At 40.8% G+C, this 24,867-nt stretch overlaps 1 protein-coding gene across 1 annotated transcript in view; it reads right to left on the bottom strand.

Moving 5' to 3' along the window:
• Positions 1 to 22,230, bottom strand: part of znf408 (zinc finger protein 408) — a 24,375-nt gene extending 2,145 nt beyond the window's left edge. Inside the window, exons 1-8 of the mRNA XM_085770411.1 lie at positions 22,085 to 22,230; positions 20,502 to 20,787; positions 13,949 to 14,007; positions 12,107 to 12,321; positions 7,997 to 8,748; positions 5,844 to 6,053; positions 5,364 to 5,487; positions 3,487 to 3,720 (exon numbers count right to left, since the gene is read on the bottom strand). Coding sequence (XP_085626537.1) covers positions 3,487 to 3,720; positions 5,364 to 5,487; positions 5,844 to 6,053; positions 7,997 to 8,748; positions 12,107 to 12,321; positions 13,949 to 14,007; positions 20,502 to 20,787; positions 22,085 to 22,086 — 1,882 coding nt within the window. The 5' untranslated portion in view covers positions 22,087 to 22,230. The remainder of the gene's footprint in view (positions 1 to 3,486; positions 3,721 to 5,363; positions 5,488 to 5,843; positions 6,054 to 7,996; positions 8,749 to 12,106; positions 12,322 to 13,948; positions 14,008 to 20,501; positions 20,788 to 22,084) is intronic.
• Positions 22,231 to 24,867: the final 2,637 nt, after the last annotated feature.

The following is a 24,867-nucleotide window of genomic DNA, read 5'->3' as shown; positions in this document are numbered from 1 at the left end:
CTCGTTGAATATCTAGCAACGGTGGCCCTGAAGTGCAAAACACAACGGCAAATCAGACAACAACGGCAAAAGAGAAAACACAACAGCAAAAGAGAAAACACAACACAAAAAGAGAAAACACAACGGCAAAAGAGAAAACACAACACAAAAAGAGAAAACACAATGGCAAAAGAGAAAACACAACAGCAAAAGAGAAAACACAACACAAAAAGAGAAAACACAACGGCAAAAGAGAAAACACAACACAAAAAGAGAAAACACAACGGCAAAAGAGAAAACACAACACCAAAAGAGAAAACACAACACAAAAAGAGAAAACACAACACAAAAAGAGAAAACACTACGCAAAAAGAGAAAACACAACGGCAAATCAGAAAACACAACAACAAAACAGAAAACACAACGGCAAATCAGAAAACACAACAACAAAACAGAAAACACAACGGCAAATCAGAAAACACAACAACAAAACAGAAAACACAACGGCAAATCAGAAAACACAAAAGCAAAACATTTTGGGCAATACATAGCGGCCTCTGTGCTAGTCCCGCTTGCGATACATTTTTTTCCTACTATGGCCACGCCAAGACCCGCCTTACTCTGCCTCTGATTGGCTGCCTCTGCAAGGCTAAGCCTATCCCTGCATCTTACCCTAACCTTAACCACTCCCTTCACACGCCTAAACCAACCGTCTTTGCCTAAACCAGCCCGAGGGTACCTACCTTTTCCGGTTTGGTTAATGTCGTTGTGTTTTCTCTTTCTGTGTTGTGTTTTCTCTTTTGCTTTTGTGTTTTCTGATTTGCCGTTGTTTAGTAATTTGTCGTTGTGTTTTCTGATTTGCCGTTGTGTTTTCTCTTTTTGTGTTGTGTTTTCTCTTTTGCCGTTGTGTTTTCTCTTTTTGTGTTGTGTTTTCTCTTTTTGTGTTGTGTTTTCTCTATTGCCGTTGTGTTTTCTCTATTGCCGTTGTGTTTTCTCTATTGCCGTTGTGTTTTCTCTATTGCCGTTGTGTTTTCTGATTTGCCGTTGTGTTTTCTGATTTGCCGTTGTTTTCTGATTTGCTGTTGTGTTTTGCACTTCAGGGCCACCACAATTATCCCTCACGTATTCAACACCCACTGTGCCACTTAGGGCTGCAACTAACGATCATTTTCAATATCGATTAATCCGTCGATTATTTAAACGATTAATCGATTAGTTGTTTGGTCAATAAAATGTTAGAAAATGTTGAAAAACATCAATCAGTGTTTCCCAAACCACAAGATGACGTCCTCAAATGTCTTGTTTTGTCCACAAACCAATGAGAGACTCAGTATATTGTCGTAAAGCAACAGAAACCAGAAATATTCACATTTAAGAGGCTGAAATCAGAGAATTTTGACATCTTTTTCTTCAAAAACTACTCAAACCGATTATTCGATTATCAAAATAGTTGACGATTAATTAAATAATCGATTATTGTTCGATTAATCAATTAATTATTGCAGCTCTAGTACCACTGTTGTCTTGTTACAAACTTTACTTAATCCAACACAGCAGCTCACAGTCTGATCACTGTCCTGACAGCCGGGCTGTTTGGCGATGCTTCACATCGTCCTGCAGTTTGTTGTCTTTGTAAAGTTTGTGTCTCTTGTCAAACAAGACATGGTGGTGAGCAGAGACTGTAGATAAAAAGAGATGTTGAGGAGGTGGTGAGAGCATGGATGTAGGCTATTATATGAACTTATAATAGATCCATGGGTGAGAGACACAGGTTGTTTACATTGTTGTCATGGTGTTGTGATGTACCTCCTTTTCACACTACATGATTGGTTTATTCGCTGGGCAAAAGCTCAGAAAAATTTACCTCACATTATGTTGCCTTTTCGCCGCATAACATTCGCGGCTGGTGTGAAAGGACTCGTGATGAACACCGGGGTTTGAAAAAAAATATTGACGTGTGAATTATTCGCACGAAAAATACATCCCTGGTGTGAAAGGGCCTTAAAGTCCCCCTCCCGCGACCCTTTTTGGTTATTTTAAAACATTCTCTGTGGTCTTTAAATTGTGATTATGAAGTTTTTAGCCAAAATCACAAAACCTGTGCCATTTCCCAGGGTTCTCCTTCTACACAGCACTAGCAGCTCATTAGCAATGCACCTCTGGAGGGTGGGCGGAGACTGCGCTGCTCTGCACTCGCCCAGCCACCCCACCCCCCCACGCTCGCTGACAGCTGGACATTGTACAATTACAGATTCAGCGCGTTTAGCGTAAAACTCCACACTGGGATTCAATCCCAGACTGGAATATTGTCCTTGCTCACGGTGCAAGCTGCTCTACCAGGTGAGTTATACCTGTTATACCTTGACAGCTACACCAAGCTGTCAACCCTTTCACCTCTGAGCCAGATGCAGAGCGGGGCGGGAGCTTGTAGCACTAGTGCCCTCCACTGGAGTTGTGACACGTCAGCTCCAGTCTCCCTGAAACTGCCAGTTTGCGTCTGCCATTGGTTCACAGCAATTTGAAGGCAGAAAAACTCAGAAATGCAATTTTGCACTTCCTTTTCTGCTGATATGTCCTCTAACATAAGAAAAATGCCACAGGAACATGTGAAAAGCACAAAAAACATGATTTTCATGGGAGGACCATGAGCCAACAGCTGCAACGTTTCTTCACCTCCTTCACCTGACTCCAGCTCACAGCATAGAAGCACAGTTTTTTCTTGACTTCCTTGCAGAGAGAGAGAGTGAGTGATAAGAGTTACACGCTTTAGGTGAGCCACTGGGGAACCACATTTCCTGGCTTTAAACCGCCTGTGACTCTACAGTGACGTGTCAGTAACTTGGAGGGATAAGGTTTCTACTGAAATAACAGCACAAGTCAAGAAGCACCAAAGTTCTGAAAACTAAAAACCTGCCATCTGTGCCTGTAAGTCAGCCATGAGGGATAAAAAAAAACACCTTCAACTGTCCAAAAACAGTTTGACTTCATCAATTATGAAACCAGTGAACGCCGAACGCCTCATAAAAAGTAAATGTGGACCAGGCTGCAATCAGCAGTTTGTGCTTTCCAATCATGTATGCAGGACAGAACATCTGCAGCCCACTAAGTGAGATAAATAAGGCTGGTTGGAGGCGAATTGGCCGGCGTCAGGTTCATGCCCTTAACTGGCTTTTTCATTGACTCATTTTTCACTGTTTTGTTTCAGCTGCAGATCGTTTGTTTGTTTCACTCAGAAATTCACCTCCAACTCTAACAAGAAGCAAAGAAGTACTTTTAAGCTAAGAAAGTACATGAATGATTCTGGGAAGTTATTTTTAAAACAGCATGTCTTACATTTTAAAAAGAAGGTTGGCTGCAGCTGCACTGTGATTCAAGCAAAAGATGAAACGTGGCTCCAAACTGAGATGAAATGGGGCAAAATTCTCCAGAATCAGTAAGAAGAGATTAGAGGCTCGTCCTTTGATATTTTTTGGGGGCTCTTAAATTATAATATCATTTTTTTAAAACCTTTTCCACAGATGGGGCAGCGGTGCGGCCTTTCTCCAGTGTGCAGTCTCTCGTGGGACTTGAGGCTGTGCGGGTCCCTCAGGGATTTGCCACAGTAGCTGCAGAGGAAACCTCCTCCGGTGTGGGACAGCATGTGCCGGCGCAGCTCTGGTTTCTGGGAGAAACTCTGGTTGCACTCGGAGCAGGGATACGGCTTCTCTCCGCTGTGAATTCTCAAGTGGCACTCGAGGTTTCCTGAGACAGACAGACAGACAGGTGGTTAGACAGACAGGTGGAGGAGGCTGTGGTCTGTGGTGAAGAATCTGCATTTGTCCAATAATGTTTAGGGATTAGGTCGTCTCGCACAAAATTGGTGCTGTTAGTTTGACAAATGAAAATGTGAATGGAAGGAATTGATCACAGCTGGAGAAGTCGCCTGGGTGTTAAAAAAAAACACAGTTTAATCTCTCGCTGGCTGAACACAATCAAAGTCAAGTTAAAGGGACCAGTTTGGAGTTATTTGGTGGAGTTTCTGTTGTTGAGGACTGCAGAAGGTTTCAGCTCGGTGTTCCGACTAAACTGCCAACTCAGCGTACTTTGTGACGGAACTGGATCCATTTTTTCATTACACACTTTTAATCACCAAAAAAAAGTCAAAGTCGCCTGTGTGGCTTCTGAAGCAAATATGACCTGAGAGGAATATGTAAAACCTAGTGCGGATAAATGCAGCTAAAGGAGTCGATATGTAACAACTGCAGTGAAAACGTGAAAACATATGGAACAATAAGCAAAATTCAAAAGTGTTTTTTAAAACAAATTAATGTTCTGAATGAAAATGTGGTGGAAATGTGGTGGAAATGTGACGCTGTCGACGTCAATCTGGATCAAAATGTTTGGTGTTGCTTTGACGGCTTGTTCTTGTTTTGTTTGGATGTATTATCTCTCTTTGATTTGATAAAGACTGACACACTTTATAGAAGATTGTTTTTTAATTTAAATAACAGCTTATCATTTAATTGAAAAACATTTTTTTCAAAGTTCTCCCCACTTTTTGAACAGCAGGATTCTGAAACAAATCCCTGTTGACTTTGTTTGTTTGTTTTGATTCTTTCTATTTCTATAATTGAATTTTTATTTTTCAATTTTAAAAAATGCCAAAAATTGGGCATCATAAGCCCACTGGGTTGAGCAGGCCCCCCTTTTTACAGAGGCTATAGTCATCGCTGCAGCGGCCCTGGTTCAATTCCCCCGGCGCCCCTTGCTGCATGTCATTCCCCATGTCATTCTCTGACTGTCCTGCCAATTAAAGGTGTAAAATCCCCAAAACAAATACTTAAAATTTTAATTTGTTATTGTTTGTGAGTGGCAGCAGCTAGTATCTGGTGCAGCAACGCTCCACACGCAGTTTTCACATCAGCCTGTTTAGGCCGTTTTTACTTGTGTAGTGCTGATTCACAACAGGTGTTGTTTTCAGACAGGACTTTCTCTGTATGATGCCGTGTTCAGAGACAGGAGCATCTGGAGAAAGACGAGGGAGGAAAGGCACACAGCTGGGCTCAGGGCTGCAGAGCCAAGCGGCGTGATTGTAAAAAGTCTTCAAAACCCATGGAGGAGAGTAGACCCCTTCACACCAGCCTCTATTGTTGCCTGGTTCTTTTTTGTACTGACATTATTTCAGCGACCAGAGTCCCTGCACCATGCCGTCCTCACTGATTAGTCCCTTCATCAGTTACATCCCAAAAGGCCTGGGGTTGCAAAATTACTTTGTTTACTCATTTCAGTTGGATCTGTGCAAACTGCTGCTCACTAACAAGATCTGCTGGCAGAAAAACATCTGGCCACAGCAGCATTTTCAACCTGAGCACAGCTGACAGGTGGGCCTGGGCTTCAGACATTACCTTTCTGACTGAAGCACTTCCCACAGTACTGACAGATGTGAGGTTTCTCGCCCGTGTGCAGCTTCATGTGGTTCCTTAGAGAGCTGAAGTTAGCCAACAGCTTGGGGCAGAGCGTACACTGCACCTTGGGGAGAAATCCAGAGTCAAACACACTGTGTCTCATTTTAAATACTTAAATACTTAAAATTCAAACTGCTGTTTGGGAAGAGACAACAACTGGAGCATGCAAATTTAAAGATGCTACGTCAAAGATTTTAAAACTTGGTGGAGTTGTGACAAACTTTGAGTCTAAAAGCCTTGAATAGCTGAGGGGCAGATGAAGCAACAGCAGAAGCTATTTAAAACTCTTCCTCCACACTCTGCTCGCTTCAGCACAAACACTGTCCATGATTAGTTGCCCACTGCTTGTCTTATTAAAGCAGCAAGGATCTGGAAATGTCACCACAGACGAGTGAACAGCACTTAACTGTGCATCCCTACCTTCGGAGGCTGCGTGTAAATCATTCTGCTGCAGTGGAGGAGGCGGTGGATGCGCAGGGAGGGCCGGCGTGCAAAGGCCTTTCCACAGTGTTCACAGGTGTACGGCTTTTCTCCGGTGTGCAGCACCATGTGCTCCTTTAGGTCCCGCTTCAGGCCGTAGGTCTTTTCACAGTGAGGGCAGGAGAACGGACGCTCACCGCGGTGGCTCATCTGCAAACGAAACCCAGGACCACTTCAGATACTATCCATTATTACTACTGCTAGTTTCATTACTCATTAAGGGGGATGAAATTGCAGCTCTTCAGGAAGTCTCAGCTGCTGGTCATTAAGGGAGCAGTGAGGGGTAAGAAAAGAAAAAAAACACTCTGTTTAAAAAAAGATACTGGTGACGTATTTCACATCTCTAAAGCCTTTCATTTGTCAAGTGTTTTTCTTCCTGTGTGTGTAGCTGAAAATAAAGATACTCTGATAACAGAACATTCTTCAGCTAAAACACCCACAGCAAAGATCAGCTTTTGGTATCAGTCCCTCGCAAGTGTTAATTAGAACCAACGTCGAAAAACACTGTTGTGTCAAATGTTTGTGGTAATTAAGGAGAAGTGCCTCTGTGTCTCTGAGTATAACCAAAAGTCATCTATTATTGTAGGTTTATAGTTAGAACTTTTCATTGGCTGAATATTTTACATTTTATAAGTCAGCTTGTACACAGAGAAAAAAAGAAGTACAGAAATGTACTCAAAAGGGTACAAACCCTTGTCGCTCCAGGCGTACCTTTTTTAGAGACAATTTTGTACCGGTACATTTTTGTACCTTTTCAAAATGTACCAGTTTAAGTACAATTGTGCACCTAGCATCCTAAGGGTGTAACTGGTGTGTGCGTTCTGAGCGAGGATCGATCCCAAGATGTCCCGCACCAGAGGCAATGATGCTAACCGCTCCGCCAAGACATTGACAACCGCTTGACAAATTGGTTAGCACGTCTTTTATGGGTGAGTGAGTTTACTTCCAGTACCGCTACCGCCACAACCTGTCACTTCTCCTTACTGGTACCTCGTGACTGTGGCACACCTGTGGACCTCCGTTACCTATATTTAAAAAATAATTACTAGTTGAATGTTTAGTTATTATCCCTATGTTAAATCATATTAATAGTCGCCTCATAGGTTACCAGACTTATTTACTTAGGCTACTAATTTTTCTAACACTTATTCTACGTGTACCTTAGGAGTACATATATGTACCTTTTGTGCCTTTTTTTGTGCCTTTTCTACCACCAAAAGGTACACATAGGTACTCTACAGTACAATAATTGGCCCTATAGACTACAGTAGGACAGAACTGTACCTTTAAAGCAGAAGTAAGTGGTCCGGTCGTTTTCGCTAATGCTGCGTTCCAGGCAGGCTTTTGAAATCGTAAATTACAGCTTCAAGTCACAACTTACGACTTTGTAGCGTTTCAGGCAACCCACTCGTGTTTTTCCGACCTGTTTTACCGGTGAAAGTCACTATAACGGCCACTCGTAACTTCTGACCCATGAACTCGTACCAGATCGAACTGGTACCACTTCACGGTCGGAAAAATACGAGTTTCCTTGAACGCACCATAACAGTCCTCGTCCCTACGTCGCCACATTCACGGCGTCCCTTGGCTGCACACACAGCCCTGCATGCCGTTCTCTCTCCTCATTGGATAAAAACTGTAGGATACGATAAATGTTTTCTCCTCGACTCAGAGCAGAGCAGAGGGACTGAGAGACCCGTGTTTCAGACCAAACACTCTATGTAAGTGATTGCTGTCGGAAGATATAACTATTTAAGACTTATATTAACACAAATATATCACTTACTTCTGCTTTAAGTACAGAAATGTCCCCCTTCTGTACCCCTATTTTTCTCTGTGTATATATATCATAAACTGTATATAAGTTTTATACTATAGAATATATGTAGTTGTGTTGTTTACAGTTTATAATCAAATTTTTAGGTCAATTGATGTTTAGCTTTGAAAAGTCTCCTGATGCATTGACTGGCACTGTTACATTAAATATACAAAGAAAGAAAGAAAGAAAGAAAGAAAGAAAGAAAGAAAGAAAGAAAGAAAGAAAGAAAGAAAGAAAGAAAGAAAGAAAGAAAGAAAGAAAGAAAGAAAGCTACCTGGTGGGCTCTGAAGCTCTCTGCAGATGTGTAGCTTTTCCCACACTCCTGGCAGGTGAATGGTTTCTCCTCTGAGTGACTGAACTGATGTTTCTTCAAGTGGCCGAGCTGGTAGAACTTTTTACCACAGCTGGAACATCTGTAGCGCCTCTCCCTGACCTCTGGGTGCCACGTCGGAGCTGCAGGGACAGCAGGGACAGCAGGGACAGCCTGAGCATCGGGGTGTGACTGCTCCTTCACAGACATCTCCGTCTCCGGGACAGATGCGACGCACTCAGCAGCGCTCCGGCTCCGTCCCTCGGCCTGTTGGGGTGCGTCAGGGCGGGCTGGGGGTCTTTTCAACCGGCTGGTCCGACAGTGAACGCGTCGTGGTTTAGCAGCCAGACGGGAGCTGCAGCGGACGGTGGGAGTTGCAGAGAGGCCTCCGGACTCCGACTGTTCCTCTGTGGACTCACAGTGTGACTGTCCGTCCACAGCGGACGGGGCCTCGTCCGTCCCGTCCGCGTGTTCACCTGCTGCTGATGTGTCTGCGTGACCATCGGCTCCTCTCTCCTGACGTCCATCACTGTCCACACTCAGCTCAGACAGGAGTTTCCCCCTCCGGTGTCTGGTTGGGTGACTCCTCTCGATGCACCTGTCTGGGCTTCTGTCCTCTTCCTCCTCCTCTACCTCCTGTGCTCTCCTCTTTTGTCTGCAATCCGTCTCCTCACTTTCTTGGCTCGCGCTGAGTTTTTCATGTTCCACCTGTCCGTCTGTCAAGTTCAAAGAAGGCAGACAACTATCAGTAGCAGATTTATTAAAGTCATTAATTATGTAAAAATATGAAACACTCTGTGTGACATTTTTTGTGTGTTTGTTTATTTGCATGTGTTTTGAGCTCTCAGGGCCACCGTAGTTTGCCCCTGTCCTTATGATAACCTATGAAAATCAGCTGCTGCCGTAGGTTTGTAGCAGCTCCTGCCATTGTTAAATTATTAATTTATGAATGAGCAGCTTGTGTGATGATGTGTATGAATGTTTGTGTGTCTATACATCTGCCACTATCTACTCTCTGAGGCATATTGCACTTTAATGATTTTACTGTATGTTTTTTAGTACTTTACTGCAGCTCCTCTTTTGTACTGTTTTTGTCTTGTTGTGAAGCAGCACTGCTCTCTGTCCGAGAGAAATTTCTCCCATGGGAGACTAATAAATGATTTTGACTTTGACTTTTTGATTATAACTGAGTCATTCATTCTGAATTATTATTATTACTGACAGGCAGCATTTTAATGGTTTTGCCTTTACAATTTACGCATTGCTGGTTAATGATGATGATAAACATACTGCAGAACAATCATTAGGAATTTTAATTTAAAATGCAGTAAATAAAGACAAATAAACAAACAAAAAAGTCCCACTATTATTATAGTAATAGTCCCCACTCCAGTCAAGTTTAACGTATGATTGAACATCTGGCTGCTCTGTTTTTCCGCTTGTGCACGTTTCTTCATTATCATATATTTATTTTCCAGCCTGTTTTATCCACTTGTGATGATATTTGGTGTCTATAATACATCTGTTATTTTCTCCATCTGAATGTAATTAATATTTGCTTCCATCTCTGCCGGGATCAATTGCTTTTTATATTATTATCTTTCACTTACTATCCCTAATTGTTTTGGAGGTGCCTTCGTGATTTATACGCCCAATTTGTTTAAACCAGCACAGAGTTTAATAAGACGTTCCCAGTGTGCAGCTGCTGGTATTTACAGCCGGTGGTTCCTCCTTAATGTCGCATCAATCACACCAGATAAATGCTTCTCCCACCACAAATAATAGAGGATTAGCGGAGCTGGAGGGCATATTATTATTCTATAACACGCATGCTTTAATGGTTTTATTTTCTTGTTTGGTGTTTTAATTCAATTAATGTTTTTTGTGTTTAACAGAAATGATTTATCCTCCAATCATTCCTCTCCTGTTTTCATCCTCAGTTTGAGTGGTGCTCAGTTGAGCTGACGTGAGGTTTTTTCCTCCACTCAAACTAACGGATGTTGCTGATTTTAGATAATCTCGACGTGTGAATTCTCTCATCACTGAGATAATTCTCCATGCTGCAGCAGGCAGCACATTTCACCTAACTTGGCTTCTCAGTCATTCATTCATATGCTCGAACCATCTCTGTGGGCTAAATGAGGTTTTCAAGGGTCAAAACTGAGTCCAGTGGATTGAAATGTCCCTCTGGCTCCTCCAGGTGGACACCAACCAGTCTGTTTAGTGTTTACATTACTCGGGGCTACAGTATATAATCCAGTTTGGTAAACCTTAACTAGAACACATATTTGAAGGGTGTATACATTTTTTATTTAATTAGTGAGAAAATTAACATTGAGGGACTGTCTGTGATTCCTTTAAAACACAGTAATCTGCAATTATTGTACTTCCGGTCTCTTTGACATTTCGAAGCAGCATTTACGAGAGTGCTATTTTTTGATTGATGAAGTTTTTTTTCTCACTGAATAAATCATCATGTTTCAAGCTTGACATTTTACATGTGTGTTATTTTTATTACAAGTTTGTTGTTTTGATTTGTTGTTGTTTAAATGGTTTGGTGAAGTATTTCATTCACACTGTCTTAATTATGTTCTTTATCATTCAGATCTCTCCTGAAAATTATATTTCAATCTCAGTGGGACTTACTTGCCTGAATAAATAAAGTGAGAAATGAATCAATGAAATGAAAATAAAACAAGTGAATACTCAAATATGTGCTTACGTATATCAACAGAAAATTATATTGTAATATATACAATTTACAGGCCAATCACACGACAGCAACTCAGTGCATTTAGTCATGATGTAGACACGGTGAAGACAGTCAAGTTCAAACTGAGCATCACAATCAAGAAGGAAGTTGATTTAAGTGCCTACTTTAATAATAATAATACTCCCAGCAGGATAACGCTCCAGGTCACAAAGCTCAGATCATCAAATTGGTTTCTCAAACATGATGATGAACATGATCGTCCTACTTTATACACATCTCAAGGTACTCTTATTGAGACTGTTTCTACTTACCTACATACCTAGGCATCATCCTTGATGACAATCTGTCTTTTAAACCTCATATTGAAAACCTGGTAAAGAAGCTAAAAGTGAGACTGGACTTTTATTTCAGAAATAAATCTTGTTTTTCTTTTGTCTTTAAAAAAAGGCTTGTTGCAGCTACTTCTATTCCTTTGTTGGATTATGGTGACGTACTGTACATGAATGCCTGCTCTACCTCTTTGCAGCTGGATTCCATTTATCATTGTGCTTTAAGATACATTAGCGGCTGTAAGTTACTCACCCATCATTGTACTCTGTATGCTACAGTAGGCTGGCTGTCTTTGTCTGCACGTAGGCTTCTACACTGGTACATCTTCATCTATAAAGCAATTATTGGACTACTTCCCTCATACCTCTGCACCTACCTCACTCTCACATCAAACTCATCATACAGATTGCGCTCTCTGGACTTTCTATCTGCCTCTGTTCCCAGAACTCGTACTGAGTTTGGGAAGAGGGCATTCATGTACTCTGCTCCCTCTGGCTGGAACACTAAAACTACAGGCATTCATCACCCTTTCCGATTTTAAAACCAGACTTAACTGCTTTTTAATGGCAAATCATGGAGTGTGTAAATGTTTTACTGTTTAGTATTTTATCATCACGGGATTAGCGTTATTTTAGTGTGTATTGTTGTGCATTGTTCTGTTCTATCTTGTTTGATTTAACATAATCTCTCTTCCCTCAGGATCCCCTGGCACAGCCTCCCCTTGTACCACACAGCCCTCTCTTCCTCCTTCTCTTCCCCCCCATATCCCCGCCGGACTGTAGAACTCTGGACGTCATTCATCTTTTCTTTTTCTCTCTCTCTCTGTGCAGCTGATAAATCTGCAGCATATTTCCAGTACCTTGTTAAAGCTATACCTCGAAAAACTATGGCACTTCTGAAAGGCAAAAACGGTCCATCCTGGTTCTAACCAAGGTGGACCTAATAAAGTGGCTGTGAGTGTATGTGTGTGTGTGTGCGTGTAAACCCAGCTGTAAATCAAATCCACGCTGTGTAATAACATGTGTGGTTACCTGTGTGTGGTGCCGTGGAGTCGCCCTCTGAGTCAGGCTTGTTTGTTGTCCCACTTTTTCCCACAGTGTCGTCATACAGCAGCAGCTCCGTTCCCGGCTGGACGTCCTCACACACACGCAGACACACATCCACACAGTCACTCACGCACACCTCTACACACACGCACTGCACTGCTGTGCTCGGCTGGGCTCTATTTCGCACCTGGCAGGCAAAGCTGAACACACACACACACACACACACACACACACACACACACAAATCCGTACAAACAGAAAGAGGTTATGGTGAATCAGAATGAGCTCTGTTTTGGCTCTGTGGTTCTGTGTGTGTTGATGAGCTCTGACAGGAAGAGAAAACAGTTTCAGAGGTTTGATCCCTGTGTGTGTTTATGCAGCTGTATGAATGAAACACAGCCACAGATTTAAAAGACTCACGACACAAAAGACCAGAGTGAGTGTTCAAAGGCAGATTTACCAAACTCTCCTGGGCCGCGGTCCAACCTGCCATTAACATGCGTCTCGACTGATCGGAGCTCACTTCCCCACTTTATATGCAAATAAAGATGTATGACAGACAGGTCTGTTGTGTGTGTGAGAGAGAGTGGCGCAGGGAGGAGATGAGCACATCAGCCTGCTGCCCACAGCTTACAGTGTAGAAAGCTTTTATCCATTTGAAAAAGTAAAATATTTATGGTTCATGATGAAGCTGTGGGACTATTTGTATCTGTGGATCTCAGTGGAGTGGGCGGTCCCTTAAAGGGATAGTTCAACATTTTGGCAAATTGGCCCATTGCCATAATCCCTATAGTCATAGCAGTAGGTTCATTACCTTTAATTGTCGGTGCAAGTTGTTTTTAGAACGGCAGAGCAGAGCCGCGAGCTTCTCAGAGCTACGCTACGGAGGCTCATGGGATTTCTTGGTTTCCCTCATCAAACTCATCAAATACACAATCCAACAACTCCAAAACGCTGTCGTGGACAAGTTGTGACCTGCACATTCATCACGCTATGAGATAATAACAGAACGTTACCAGACAGAGTTGTTTTAGAGGGAAATTCATGCAAAACAGCTGATGCGCATTCCCGTCGGTGGCAGTTTTTCAGCAAGAAGACTCTGTATTTACCTCGAAGACGGATCCATTTCGTAACGTTCCGTTATTATCTTATAGCGTGGTGAATGTGCAGGTCACAACTTGTCCACCAGAGCGTTTTGGAGTTGTTGGATTGTGTATTTGATGAGTTTGATGAGGGAAACCAAGAAATCCCATTAGCCTCCGTAGCGTAGCTCTGAGCAGCTCGCCGCTCCGCTCCACTGTTCTAAAAATAGCTTGCACTGACAAATAAAGGTAACGAACCTACTGCTATGACTTTAGTGATTATGGCAATGGGCCAATTTGCCAAAATGTTGAACTATCCCTTTAATGTGGCCTCATGTAGCCCAGACCCTCTCTGAATGTGGTCTCAGTGATCTGAACTCAAATGCATCTCGGGTGCATTCACACGTCACACCTCAGCTTAGAAACGTAGCACCCTGCGATCCGTTCACCTGCTGCGACAGATGTTAACAAACTCAGAGACTTGTTGTAAACATCTTGTTAAAACCTGATGAGCACCACCTGTTCATGACTCTGTGTGTTTGTCAAATCTGATCATTAGCACGATCAACAGCCCCTAACTCCTGTACAAGGCGACGTGTTCAGCTCCATCTGTGCATAATTCTCATTCACACAATGCCACCAGTAAGTAAAAAGGAGAAATTCAGACAATCAGTGTACCTAGCAGAAATGAATATCTCACATATCTCTTGAGCATCAGATAAAGATGTGTTTTTGGTCAACTCACTTGATCCAGACAGCTTTTTGTAGAAGAGCCTCCTTATCCGCTGCCGTTTCTATCTGTACCTACAAAACACAGCATAAAAGTTCACATTAAAACTTCATTTTGATACTGACTGAATAATTAGATGTTTATTATCCACCTGGTTCAAGTATTTACCACCTGAACCAATATGTATTTTAAATCCACATCCATAATAATAAAATAAAAGTGATTGACAGCTACGTGTATTAATTGCAGAGCCCTTGTAAATTATCCGTGGTCTGCTCTGAGTCTTTCTTCCGTTGAATGTTTGGTGGAAATTACAAGGACTTATTCATCATCTTCCCACAAGGTCTGCACTTAATTAAGTTTCTGTACAACCAGTTCTGTCTGCGAGCCAGACGAGACGGCTTCAAACAAAAGAGGACGCTGATGGTGAAGGTGAAGAGTCACGATGAAGAATCCCACCAACGCTGAGTCAGTACTGAGTCGTCTTTGCATCAGTCAGTCAGACAGGATGGACTCAGGTCTACTTCTGTATTAACAGTGAATTATTGAAACGTGTCTCTCTTCTCAAGGAACTTTCATGGGACGACCAACAGCATGAAACTAAGTAAACGTCAGTAAAACACCCGTTGTAATTTGCATTTTCTATTTTCATGCCGTGCAGCAGCAGCCGTGATTCATGATAATTGTAGGTTCTGGTGCATTGTTCTGTCTCAGCTTCCTGAAAGGTGACAAGCGCACGGGTACTCATGAGGGAGAAAACCAATAGTTAAGTTAAACATGTAGAGAAAAAACTCTGTGGCACTAAAACAACAATTATCTTACACATACATGCACCTAATGTGCGTCACAGAGAGACAAAGAGCTGCTGAAGAGTTCACAGCACAGACATGAGGAGGGGATATAAAAGAAACAGCAACAGAGGGGTAAAATGGATTAGTCTATTAAATGGATGACATTTTGTTATAAATATACAGTGTCCACCAGAGCATGAAGCCTAGTGAATGTGGTGACTGTATATTCTTTTCTTTAGAAGCTCCACTAATTTTTACCAATGACAATGAATGAAATTAGGTCCACACACTAATGACAATTAGGCGCATGCTAAGTGCTTTTCTAATGTACAAGAAATTGCCTCTTGGGCCTTTCCTGCACAGTTTTAAACTCACAAAACAAAACAATACAATTAAAGGCTGAATCATACTAAATAGACTAAATTAAAGGACAATTCCAGGCGAATTCAACTCGGGGGTGTACTGTATGTTCCTATCATTTTAGGTCTAAAAGAAGGAATCTGAAGATTTTCAGTTTAATTGCTCCTTTTTTTGCGGTAGTTGTGTCTGTCCCCACATTGCCACGGCAGCAATGAATGGGAGTGGATGTAAGTTCCGCTGCTTAGGCTGTTTACATCCCTCAAAGCCGCAATTTTTTTCCACAGACAGCGTCAGATGGCTACTCAAACATGCACCCAGAAGTTTATTTACTTCAAGCAAGCCGACATGCTTGTAAAACTGGATCTAATTCAAAGTCTCCCGGAGTCTCGCGCGTGACCCAGTTGCCGTGCGCGGTGTATTCAGGTGCAGTTGGAAGCTCCCGTTTGTGTCATAAACACAGGAATATCAACTCTTGACTTGCTTCAAGTAAAAAAAAACTTCTCGGCGCATGTTTGAGTAGCCACCTGAAGCTGTCTGTGGAAAAGAATGTACACTTGAAGGAACAGTAAACCATGCAACGGTGATTTGGGACTCAAAGAAAAAACTGAAGGGCATTACAGGTGGTCTTTTGAACATACGAAGTATTATACCAAAGAGAGATGAAATTCAGCACCTGTTAACAGACTCCAACTTGGACTTTTTGGCCTTGACTGAAACCTGGCTACCGAATCACACCCCAACAACTATGATTGATGTGCCTGGGTACACCTGCTTCCGCAAAGACAGACTGTCAGGAAAAGGAGGCGGAGTATTAATTTACATGAAGGACATTTTTAAATGCACTCAAGTCAACCTGGATACTTATGGATTAGAATGTTTAATTTTAAATGTGGTTTTGTCACCTAAAATGAACTTTAATATAATTGTCTTGTACAATCCACCTAAACACAATGTAACATTCTATCAAGATTTTGATGATTTGCTTAAAGCACTAAATCATAGATCAGAAAGCATAGTTCTTGGAGATTTTAACATAAATTGGTTGGACAAAAACTGTAAGCAAAAACTTAAAACTTATGTCCAAACATAAACTACATCAAATAATTAAAGAGCCGACCAGAATCTCCAAGACAAGCAAAACTCTTATAGACCTCATCTTTACAAACAAACCTGACAGAGTGTCAAAAACATATAATTTGTTAACAGGTTTATCAGATCATACTGATAATTAGGAAACTTACTAAAAAACACCTACAGAGACTTTCCTTCAAACAGAATCATAATTATGTGCCAACAGGAATCCCTAAACAAAAAGTCAATCAATTTGAACATGAATTAAAACATCTAAACTGGGATAATGTCCTGCAAACTAGTGATACAGACATATGTTGCGATATTCTCACAAATACTGTGGTAGATGTAATCCAAAAGTTCACTTGCCCCCTTAAGTTGAAGCATAAACCAACTCTGCCATGCATAAATAATGACATTTTTCAGTTGATGAAGAAGCGGGATCATGCATTAAAAATATCACTATCTACAAAATTACATACAGATACCTTTATCTATAAGGGGATATGAAATCGGGTTGTTACTGAATTAAGAAAGGCAAAAACAAATTATTTCATGCAACTAATAAATGACTCGGGTGGGAATAGCTCATATCTTTGGAGACATATTAATACACTCCTAAACCATAAACCAAAGCATCATAGAGAAATAAAGGAACTTAGTATTAAAGGAACGATTTCCACTAACATCAAGGAAATAGCTAATGAATTAAATACATACTTCATACAATCTGTAGATGAACTTACATCGAATTTTCAAAAAACTCCCAACAGAGATGAACTTAACTTAAATTCTCAACAATTTCAAATTTTTAACAACAATAGTCGGGCTTCCTGCTTTAACATGGAAGAAACTGACCGCACCAAAATTCAAAAAATGATAATGCAATTAAACAACTCAAAGGCAAAAGATACATTTGGGATCTATGTTTTATTTTTGAAAAAACATAGTGCTATTTTGATAAACCCATTACTCCATTTGATAAATTTGTCCATTAAAGAAGGGAAATTTCCACAAAGTTTTAAAATGGCTATTATTACCCCAATTTATAAATCTGGTGCATTAACTGAGGCCAGCAATTATAGACCGATATCAATTCTTCCAGCAATGTCAAAAGTACTTGAAAAGGTTATCGGTAATCAGTTAATGACCTATCTTGAAAACAATCGGTTTTACCATTCTAAACAGTTTGGATTTCGTAAAAAATGTTCAACTGAGATGGCGTTGTGCCATTTCAGTGAGAGAATAAAATGTTCCCTTGACAATGGAAATGTGGTTGGAGCAGTGTTTTTGGACTTAAAGAAAGCCTTTGACAGTAGCCATGTTTCCATCCAAAGTGATTCGAATTACTGGGAAATGCGCATTAAAAGAAATTCGAATCATGTGTGTTTCCATCTACGGACTTTGCATCCCCCCCCCTCCCGGCCGGACGGACGGACGGTCTGATTTGAACACGATTTAGCGCATAGGTTTATTACCGTAATAACGTGACCCGTGTGTGTGTGTGTGTGTGTGTGTGTGTGTGTGGGGGTGTGTGTGTGTGTGTGTGTGTGTGTGTGGGAGAGAGATAGAGAGAGAGAGAGAGAGAGAGAGAGTTGCGCCGCCCCAGACTTTATTAATGATAAACGCTGGATTCGCTGGTTGATAAGTTTGGTTTTTACTGAGGAGGAACTATGAAGAACTGTGCAGTAGGCCTAATCACATATGAAGGTGTGTGGGGGCTTTTATTTTGCCGTGGCGATGCGCCACAATTAATTAATTGTTGTGTGACAGCGGAAACCCTGATGTTGTCTTGTGAGTGAACTGCAAACACGGGAGTAGACGGGGTGAAAGTGCGCTACGTCACACTTGATTCGCATACAGCTGTTTCCATCCCATTCGAATCAACCAAAACCCGGCCATAGCGAGCGTATTTCATTTTGTGCGAATCAGAGGATTTTAATGCGAATCACGGCGTTTCCATCATCATTTTCCAATGCGATACATCTCGATGCGCATCTAAACAGCTGATGGAAACGCACCTACTGTATGTCATGAGATACTTATCAGTAAATTAAGACATGAATTTAACTTTTCTGCTCTTGCTGTTAGTTGGCTTAGCTCATATTTGACTTATCGACAACAGTGTGTTCGTTTACAGAATGTGAAAACATCTCCTCTGAACAGTAAGACTGGTCTGCCACAGGGATCAGTTTTAGGTCCTATTCTTTTTTGCTTATATAAATGATTTACCTACCATTTGCACAGACACTGAATGTCAGCTGTATGCTGATGACACAGTGTTTTATGTCTCAGCAAAGAATCCCTGTCAAGCCTCAGATATCTTAAACAGACAGATGGTTACTGTTTCAGAATGGCTACAAAGGAATCACTTAACACTTAATCACAAAAAAACTGTATCAATGTGCTTCTCAATAAGAAAGAAAGCCTTAGAGAAATTTCACATCACTATTGATAATAAAGAAATTGAAGTGGTAAATGAGTTTAAATATTTAGGTGTAACTCTAGATCCTCAACTTAAGTTTGAAGCACATATAAAGAAGCTGTCTAAAACTGTAAAAACTAGTCTGAATTGTTTCAGACTCATCAGGTCCTGTCTCTCTCTCAGGGCAGCTCATTTATACCTGCATGCTATGGTCCTTTCACATTTGTTCTACTGCATCACTGCCTGGGGCCAGGCCACTTACACAGCAACTAGACTTTTATTCTCACTCCACAAACAAGCTTTAAAAATTTTAGATCAGAAGCCACAAAAACCATTGTAAAATCATTGAGAAGTATAATTTGTTATCTTTTTCTAATTTTATAAAATTCTCTTTTTTGAAAGTTGTTTTTAAGTGTGTCAGTGGACTAGCCCCACAAGCGATGTCACAGATTTTTACTAAGTCAGACAACTGTGGGACAACGACAAGGAGCATGAGCAAGCAAAACTGTAAAAGTCGAAGATGCAGGACAACATTCGGTCAATCATCCCTTTCAGTGCTGGGTACACACCTATGGAATTCTTTACCACCAGATATCAAATCCCAAACAGAATTAAAGATAATTAGTGCTAAAGCTAAACATTGGCTTAAGCAGCAGCAGAAATGTGAACATTAACTTCTCTCAAGTCACTGTCAATACAGCATTTTACTAATGTTTAATGTATTTAATTTGTGCAATTTCTTAATCTAAATTTTGTAGCTGTGTTTATTTATTCACGATAACTATTCACTGTATTTGTATTATTGCATTTATTGTAACGGTATTTAGTATCTTTTATCCTTCTTTAGCCTGACCAGGGACAAAGACTGCAAATTAGCTGAAGCTAGACGTCTTGTATGCATCGCATTTTTCATTCTTTGTGGCAATGTTGTATGTATCGTCCCTGCAAAATAAACATTAAAATAAAATAAAAATATTGCCAATTGAAAAATGTATATTGTTCAGAACCCTATGTGACTATGCCATTGGATAGATCCAAGAGATCTTTATGTGCCCAGTTGAGGGCTGGGATTCTCCCTCTGGCAATAGAAGTTGGTAGGTTTAACTCAGTACCTGAGGATGAAAGACTATGCACATTATGTAATCTAAACGTAATTGAGGATGAACTGCATTTTGTGTTTCATTGTCCGTCTTATGACGAAGCCAGGCAGTTTTTGTTTCAGAAAATGCAAAATGTGAAACCTGAGTTGTTTCGGGTTGATGATGAGGTAAAGTTGGAATGGTTCTTCAGAAAATAAGTCTTTACTATAGCTACTTTCATAAAAAGTGCCTGGTCAAAAAGAAAAAGTGAATTATTTATGTGAATTCCATGTGGTTTTTGGTTTTGTTTGGTTTTGTCTGTGCTCTGATGATTTTATTTGGTGTCTAAATATGATGATAATGTGTCTTGTAAGCCCTTATAGGCTGGGCGCCTTAATTGGTGCTACTAATAAATATAAATTCATTCAAATTCATACACCCCCGAGTTGAATTCGCCTGGAATTGTCCTTTAAGTGTAAAAAGAAGGCTAGAGTAGCCAGATCCAATGTGTCTTTCTCCAAGTTCAAATGTAATCTGAATTGTGTACGCATACAGCACTTTCCATAATATGGCAATAATAATAATAGAAATACATTTATATAGCATTTTCGATACAGATGACAAATCACTTGATGTGAGTCATAAAAACAGAGGACGGCCTCTGCAGGTCTGATCTCTGCTGGGACCCTGACAGCAAAGGCAGCGAGCCATGTGTTCAACTGTCATACTGTATTGTTGTGTCTTTGTCTTCAGGCTGTTTTGCTACAAAAAGACGTGATGTCTTTTATTAAATTAGAATATAATTAATATATACACAGGTAAGTGCAGTTTTGCAAGTTTACCTGTTCTGCCTCGGTGCTTTGGCTCTGCCCTGTTCTGCACTCAGAGTTTATGCTGAGTTCATCGTCTCTGCTTCCAGTCATCAGGTCGCTGTGATACTTCCAGGTCCACTTTGCATCCCCGTCCCTCCCCAGCAGGGATCCGGCCTCCAGCGAGCGGCCGACCCACCACAGGCCCAGCCTGCCCTCGCAGAGCTGTGAAGGCCCTACGGCGAAGCCCCGGGGAAGCAACGAAGAGAGAACTGAAGCGAGAGCAGGCGGGACGGGAGGAGCAAGACTGGCCATCAACCTGAACAGAGAAACAAGAAAGAAATCAAACCAAACATGCTCATGTTACTTTTAGCTACTATGCTGCACACAAATACTAGAGGCTCATCAGCTAGAAACTCATCTAAACACCGTCTCTTTCTACATTATGCCAAAAAACTGTTCTGTATTTACAGCTACAACAGGAGATTTGTTTATCTTTACAATCTGCCATTGAAACAGCTGTAAGAGCCATTTTGCCTTCATGCTTATTAGTGTTTTATTTTTGTTTCATGCACAATGGGAGCGGGATGTATTTGACTCAGCAGTTAATCCGTCTCAGCTGTGCCTGTGCATCAGTGCAGCTGATACCTGAAGCACACCTTTTTGACTGTGCGTGCTGAAGTGAATGTGTGTATATTATTTATATAGTAAAATAGACGGCTTCTGTTGCAGAGGATTGTTTTTCTTACACTCGCTTCATTTCTGCACACATCATAAAACCTAATTAGTCAGCTGCCGTGATTCCTTTTTCTTTTCTTTTTTTTTTGGTATTGGTAAGGGAAAGGGGTCACTACAACAAGTACTGGATTTAAAATGAACAAAGTATCAAAAGTTTAATAATAATCATAATAATAATAGAATAATGTGACAGTAGTGATATTGAATGTTTCAGGTAGTAGGTGGAGCTCATTCTGAAGGTTTTATATATTACTGAGTATCTGAGTAATTCCTTCTCACTGATCCATAAAGCAAAGGAAGGAAACTGAATACTCTGTAATGTTCCTTTAAAAAATGGAATAATGTCATAAAAGCCCATATGGGTTGGGCATCAAAGTCACAAAATAATCATATGAAACATTAAATCAATCTATCAATGAGTCAACGTGTATTTTATTTTAACTAGATGGCAACGTTTTACTGTACTATCCGAGTCAAGTGACAGAACTTATGGTTTAGTTGGTTTCTCTGTCCAATATCACTAAATACCTTTCACCTGTAATTCGCTGCCCGGCTCCACTAACGCAGGGCAAATGCATATCTGGCCAACAACAGTCAACAGAGCCGGGCTAGTGTGTTAGCTTCAACGTGTTTGTGTAGTTGTCGATCAGCTGAAGGACAGGAGCGTTTGCTGATCTGATCAACTTACATTAACTTATTACACATTTCAGACCCAAATGTTTAATAGGTTTAAATCTGCTCACACACGCTCACAGCAGCAGCTTCTTCACTTCGGCCATGCAGCTCTGCTGAGCTCAGAGGCTTCAGTTCACATCGCTCCGTAAAACAACAAACGACTCCATCGCCCTGTTTGATAGCTGAAGTAGCTGTGTACATACATGGGACGTGGTCGGGGTCTTGAACTGATTATCTACGAGTACGCCGGGTTATTTTCTCTGCCGTAAACTCTGGGAAAGCCTTCGTTATCCAGCAAGAAAAATACACCAAAGGAAGTCCTCCTCGTCTACGGTCCGACCGGGAACAGAGAACTGCTCTTCTTGGTTCCGCCAACAGTCACATCTGTTTATCCAACCGCTCAAAGCCAGTATACGACTTTAAGATTTAAATATTATCTATATTTACATTACATTAAATGTATATTTAAAGGTCCCATACAAATAAGTGAAAAGATTATATATGTTCTTGCAGGTCAGTAGCCTAGATCTACACACACACGTTTGTACAGCAGTCGTTGTGAGGACACTCATTGACATAATGCTTTCCCTAGCCCCTTACCCTAACCTTAACCGTCCAAAACAAATGCCTAACCTTACAGTAGCTATAACTCATAACCTAACTTAAACCTGAAGTCCCAATATTCAGTGGCGTGTTCAGGGAGTGGCCTTGGTGGATTGGCCACCCCAGGTGCCACCCCAAAATATATGGGCTATATGCCCAGTTAGAGGCATTTTATACATTGTTTATACTGGATTTTGTCAAGTAATTCTTTTCTCAAGAATAAAATACTGAGGTTTTCTATCACAATTGTATGTTGCCACTATTTTCATTTCCTGTCTAGTCGTGTACTGGGTATGGCCAAAACCTGTGTGGGTGTGTGTTTGTGTGTGCACATGCTCACGCTTCATGCCACCCCATCATAAGTCAGTACCCCACTTGGGCCACCCCTATCAAAAATGTCTAGTTACGCCCCTGCCAATATTGTACATTACATGCTATATTCAAATTTATTAAAACAACAACATAGCTTCCTACATGTTTTTCTTGTCAGTTTTAAACATATGTCTGTCTTATACTGTAGGATATTATGTAACATATTAACACATGATAATGGGGTTTGGTATAGGCTAGTACTTATTATAGCATATGTTGAACGTTAACAAGACCAGAGAGATGGTGATCGACTTCAGGAGGAAGAAGACGCCTTGCAGCCATGGATCAGAGGGGAGGTGGTGGAGAACTACAAATACCTTGGAGTGGTGATTGATAACAGACTGGACTGGAAATCTAACAGTCTCTTGAGACCGTGGTGGAGAGGAGGACACTGAATAAACAGTTCTCCATCATGGACAATGAGCAGCACCCTCTCCATCACACAGTGGACGGACAGCGGAGCACCTTCTCCCACAGGCTGCTCCAGCTCTGCTGTCGAAGGGACAGATACAGGAAATCTTTCCTGCCACATGCCATCACACTGTATAATAACAGCTAAAAACTCTGGTCATAACATACAGTCACTGTGCACTTTATTTTCTACACACAGTTACACACATTGCACTTTTTTTTTTACTTTGCACTAAAATCAACGCTGCCAATTTGTTGTATACTTTTGTACTCTACATTTTATTTGCTATTGCTATTTTATTATGTATAGTTTGTTCTTATTTTTGCTATTTTATTATGTATAGTTTGTTCTTATTCTTATTTGTTCTATTTATCCTATATGTTGTTATCATCACTGCGTGTAATGATGCTGCTGCACTGTAATTTCCCAGCTTGGGATCAATAAAGTCTATCTATCTATCTATCTATCTATCTATCTATCTATCTATCTATCTATCTATCTATCTATCTATCTATCTATCTATATGGAAAATATGTTTTTATCAGTAAAATGGTGAAATATAGGCTACATTAAAAATATACATTGGTCCTTTGATACATGTCATTCTCCCTCACTCTGCCTCCCCATTTCCTGTCTTTCTCAACTAACCTGTAAATAAAAGGCAAAAAGCCCCAAAAATATAGCCTACTTAAAATGATTTCTGTTTTGTGTTAAAATAATTATGATTTCCATGTCAAAGTATGCATTGTGTACCTAAACATACATATTTTTATGAGCTAGACAAATATATAAGATCTCTGGATAGACATGCTACTACATGAGTTGTTTTCAACTATGTTTTTACTTTGCATATGGGAATTACTGTTTAATTTTCAGTTTTTTGCATGAAAGAGTAGATGCATTGACATTACACTCATTTTATGTCCAGCCATTCCCTTCTATTTCCAGTCTTTATACTGTGCTATCCAGCATGACAGTGTTATCAATGTTCTCGCAGTAAAGATGGCAGGCATGTATTTTTTCAAAGACTGTTCCTTTAAAATAGATATGGACAATTTATTCTTTAATTCCTCTTAGATCTTTAATTATCCCGCAGCATTATAGGCTACATGACAAGGCAGCTTGTCATGTATCTGTGTCGAGGTTCAAACCTGAAGCTTCAGTGGTTAACACAGAGCACCTTAGTGTTTATACATGCTAACAGCAAAAGGAACTTAGCGATGGTTACAAACATTTTCTGTTTTCAACTAATTAACAACTGCAAAATATACCCTGAGCAAAGAGAAACGATTCATCCAGGGAGCCGGGGCACTGGTGGTGAGCTGGTGTGTGATGGGTGGGGCACAGAGGATCCTTAAAAGGCCTCTATTCAGTCACACGGCAAAACACGCTATGTGCAACCCACCCTGTTTGTCAAATACAAATTTACCGTAATTTTATTATTCCTGTGAGTCAGTGCTGTAACTGTTTACCTCAGCTGCTGCCACAGAAACACTGAGCTCACTGAGACTCAAGGCGAAAAGGTGAAAGACGTGTTTGTTGTCTGTACCTGGAATTTCTGGGCGGAGACCTTGGTGGGGTGATGGAGGACTGACTGAT

The sequence above is a fragment of the Trachurus japonicus genome, chromosome 3 (assembly GCF_045865225.1).
Source record: "Trachurus japonicus isolate A0001 chromosome 3, Traja_1.0".
Lineage (NCBI taxonomy): Eukaryota > Metazoa > Chordata > Actinopteri > Carangiformes > Carangidae > Trachurus > Trachurus japonicus.
Note: the sequence above shows the minus strand (reverse complement) of the source record. Positions and strands in the feature narration are given on the sequence as shown.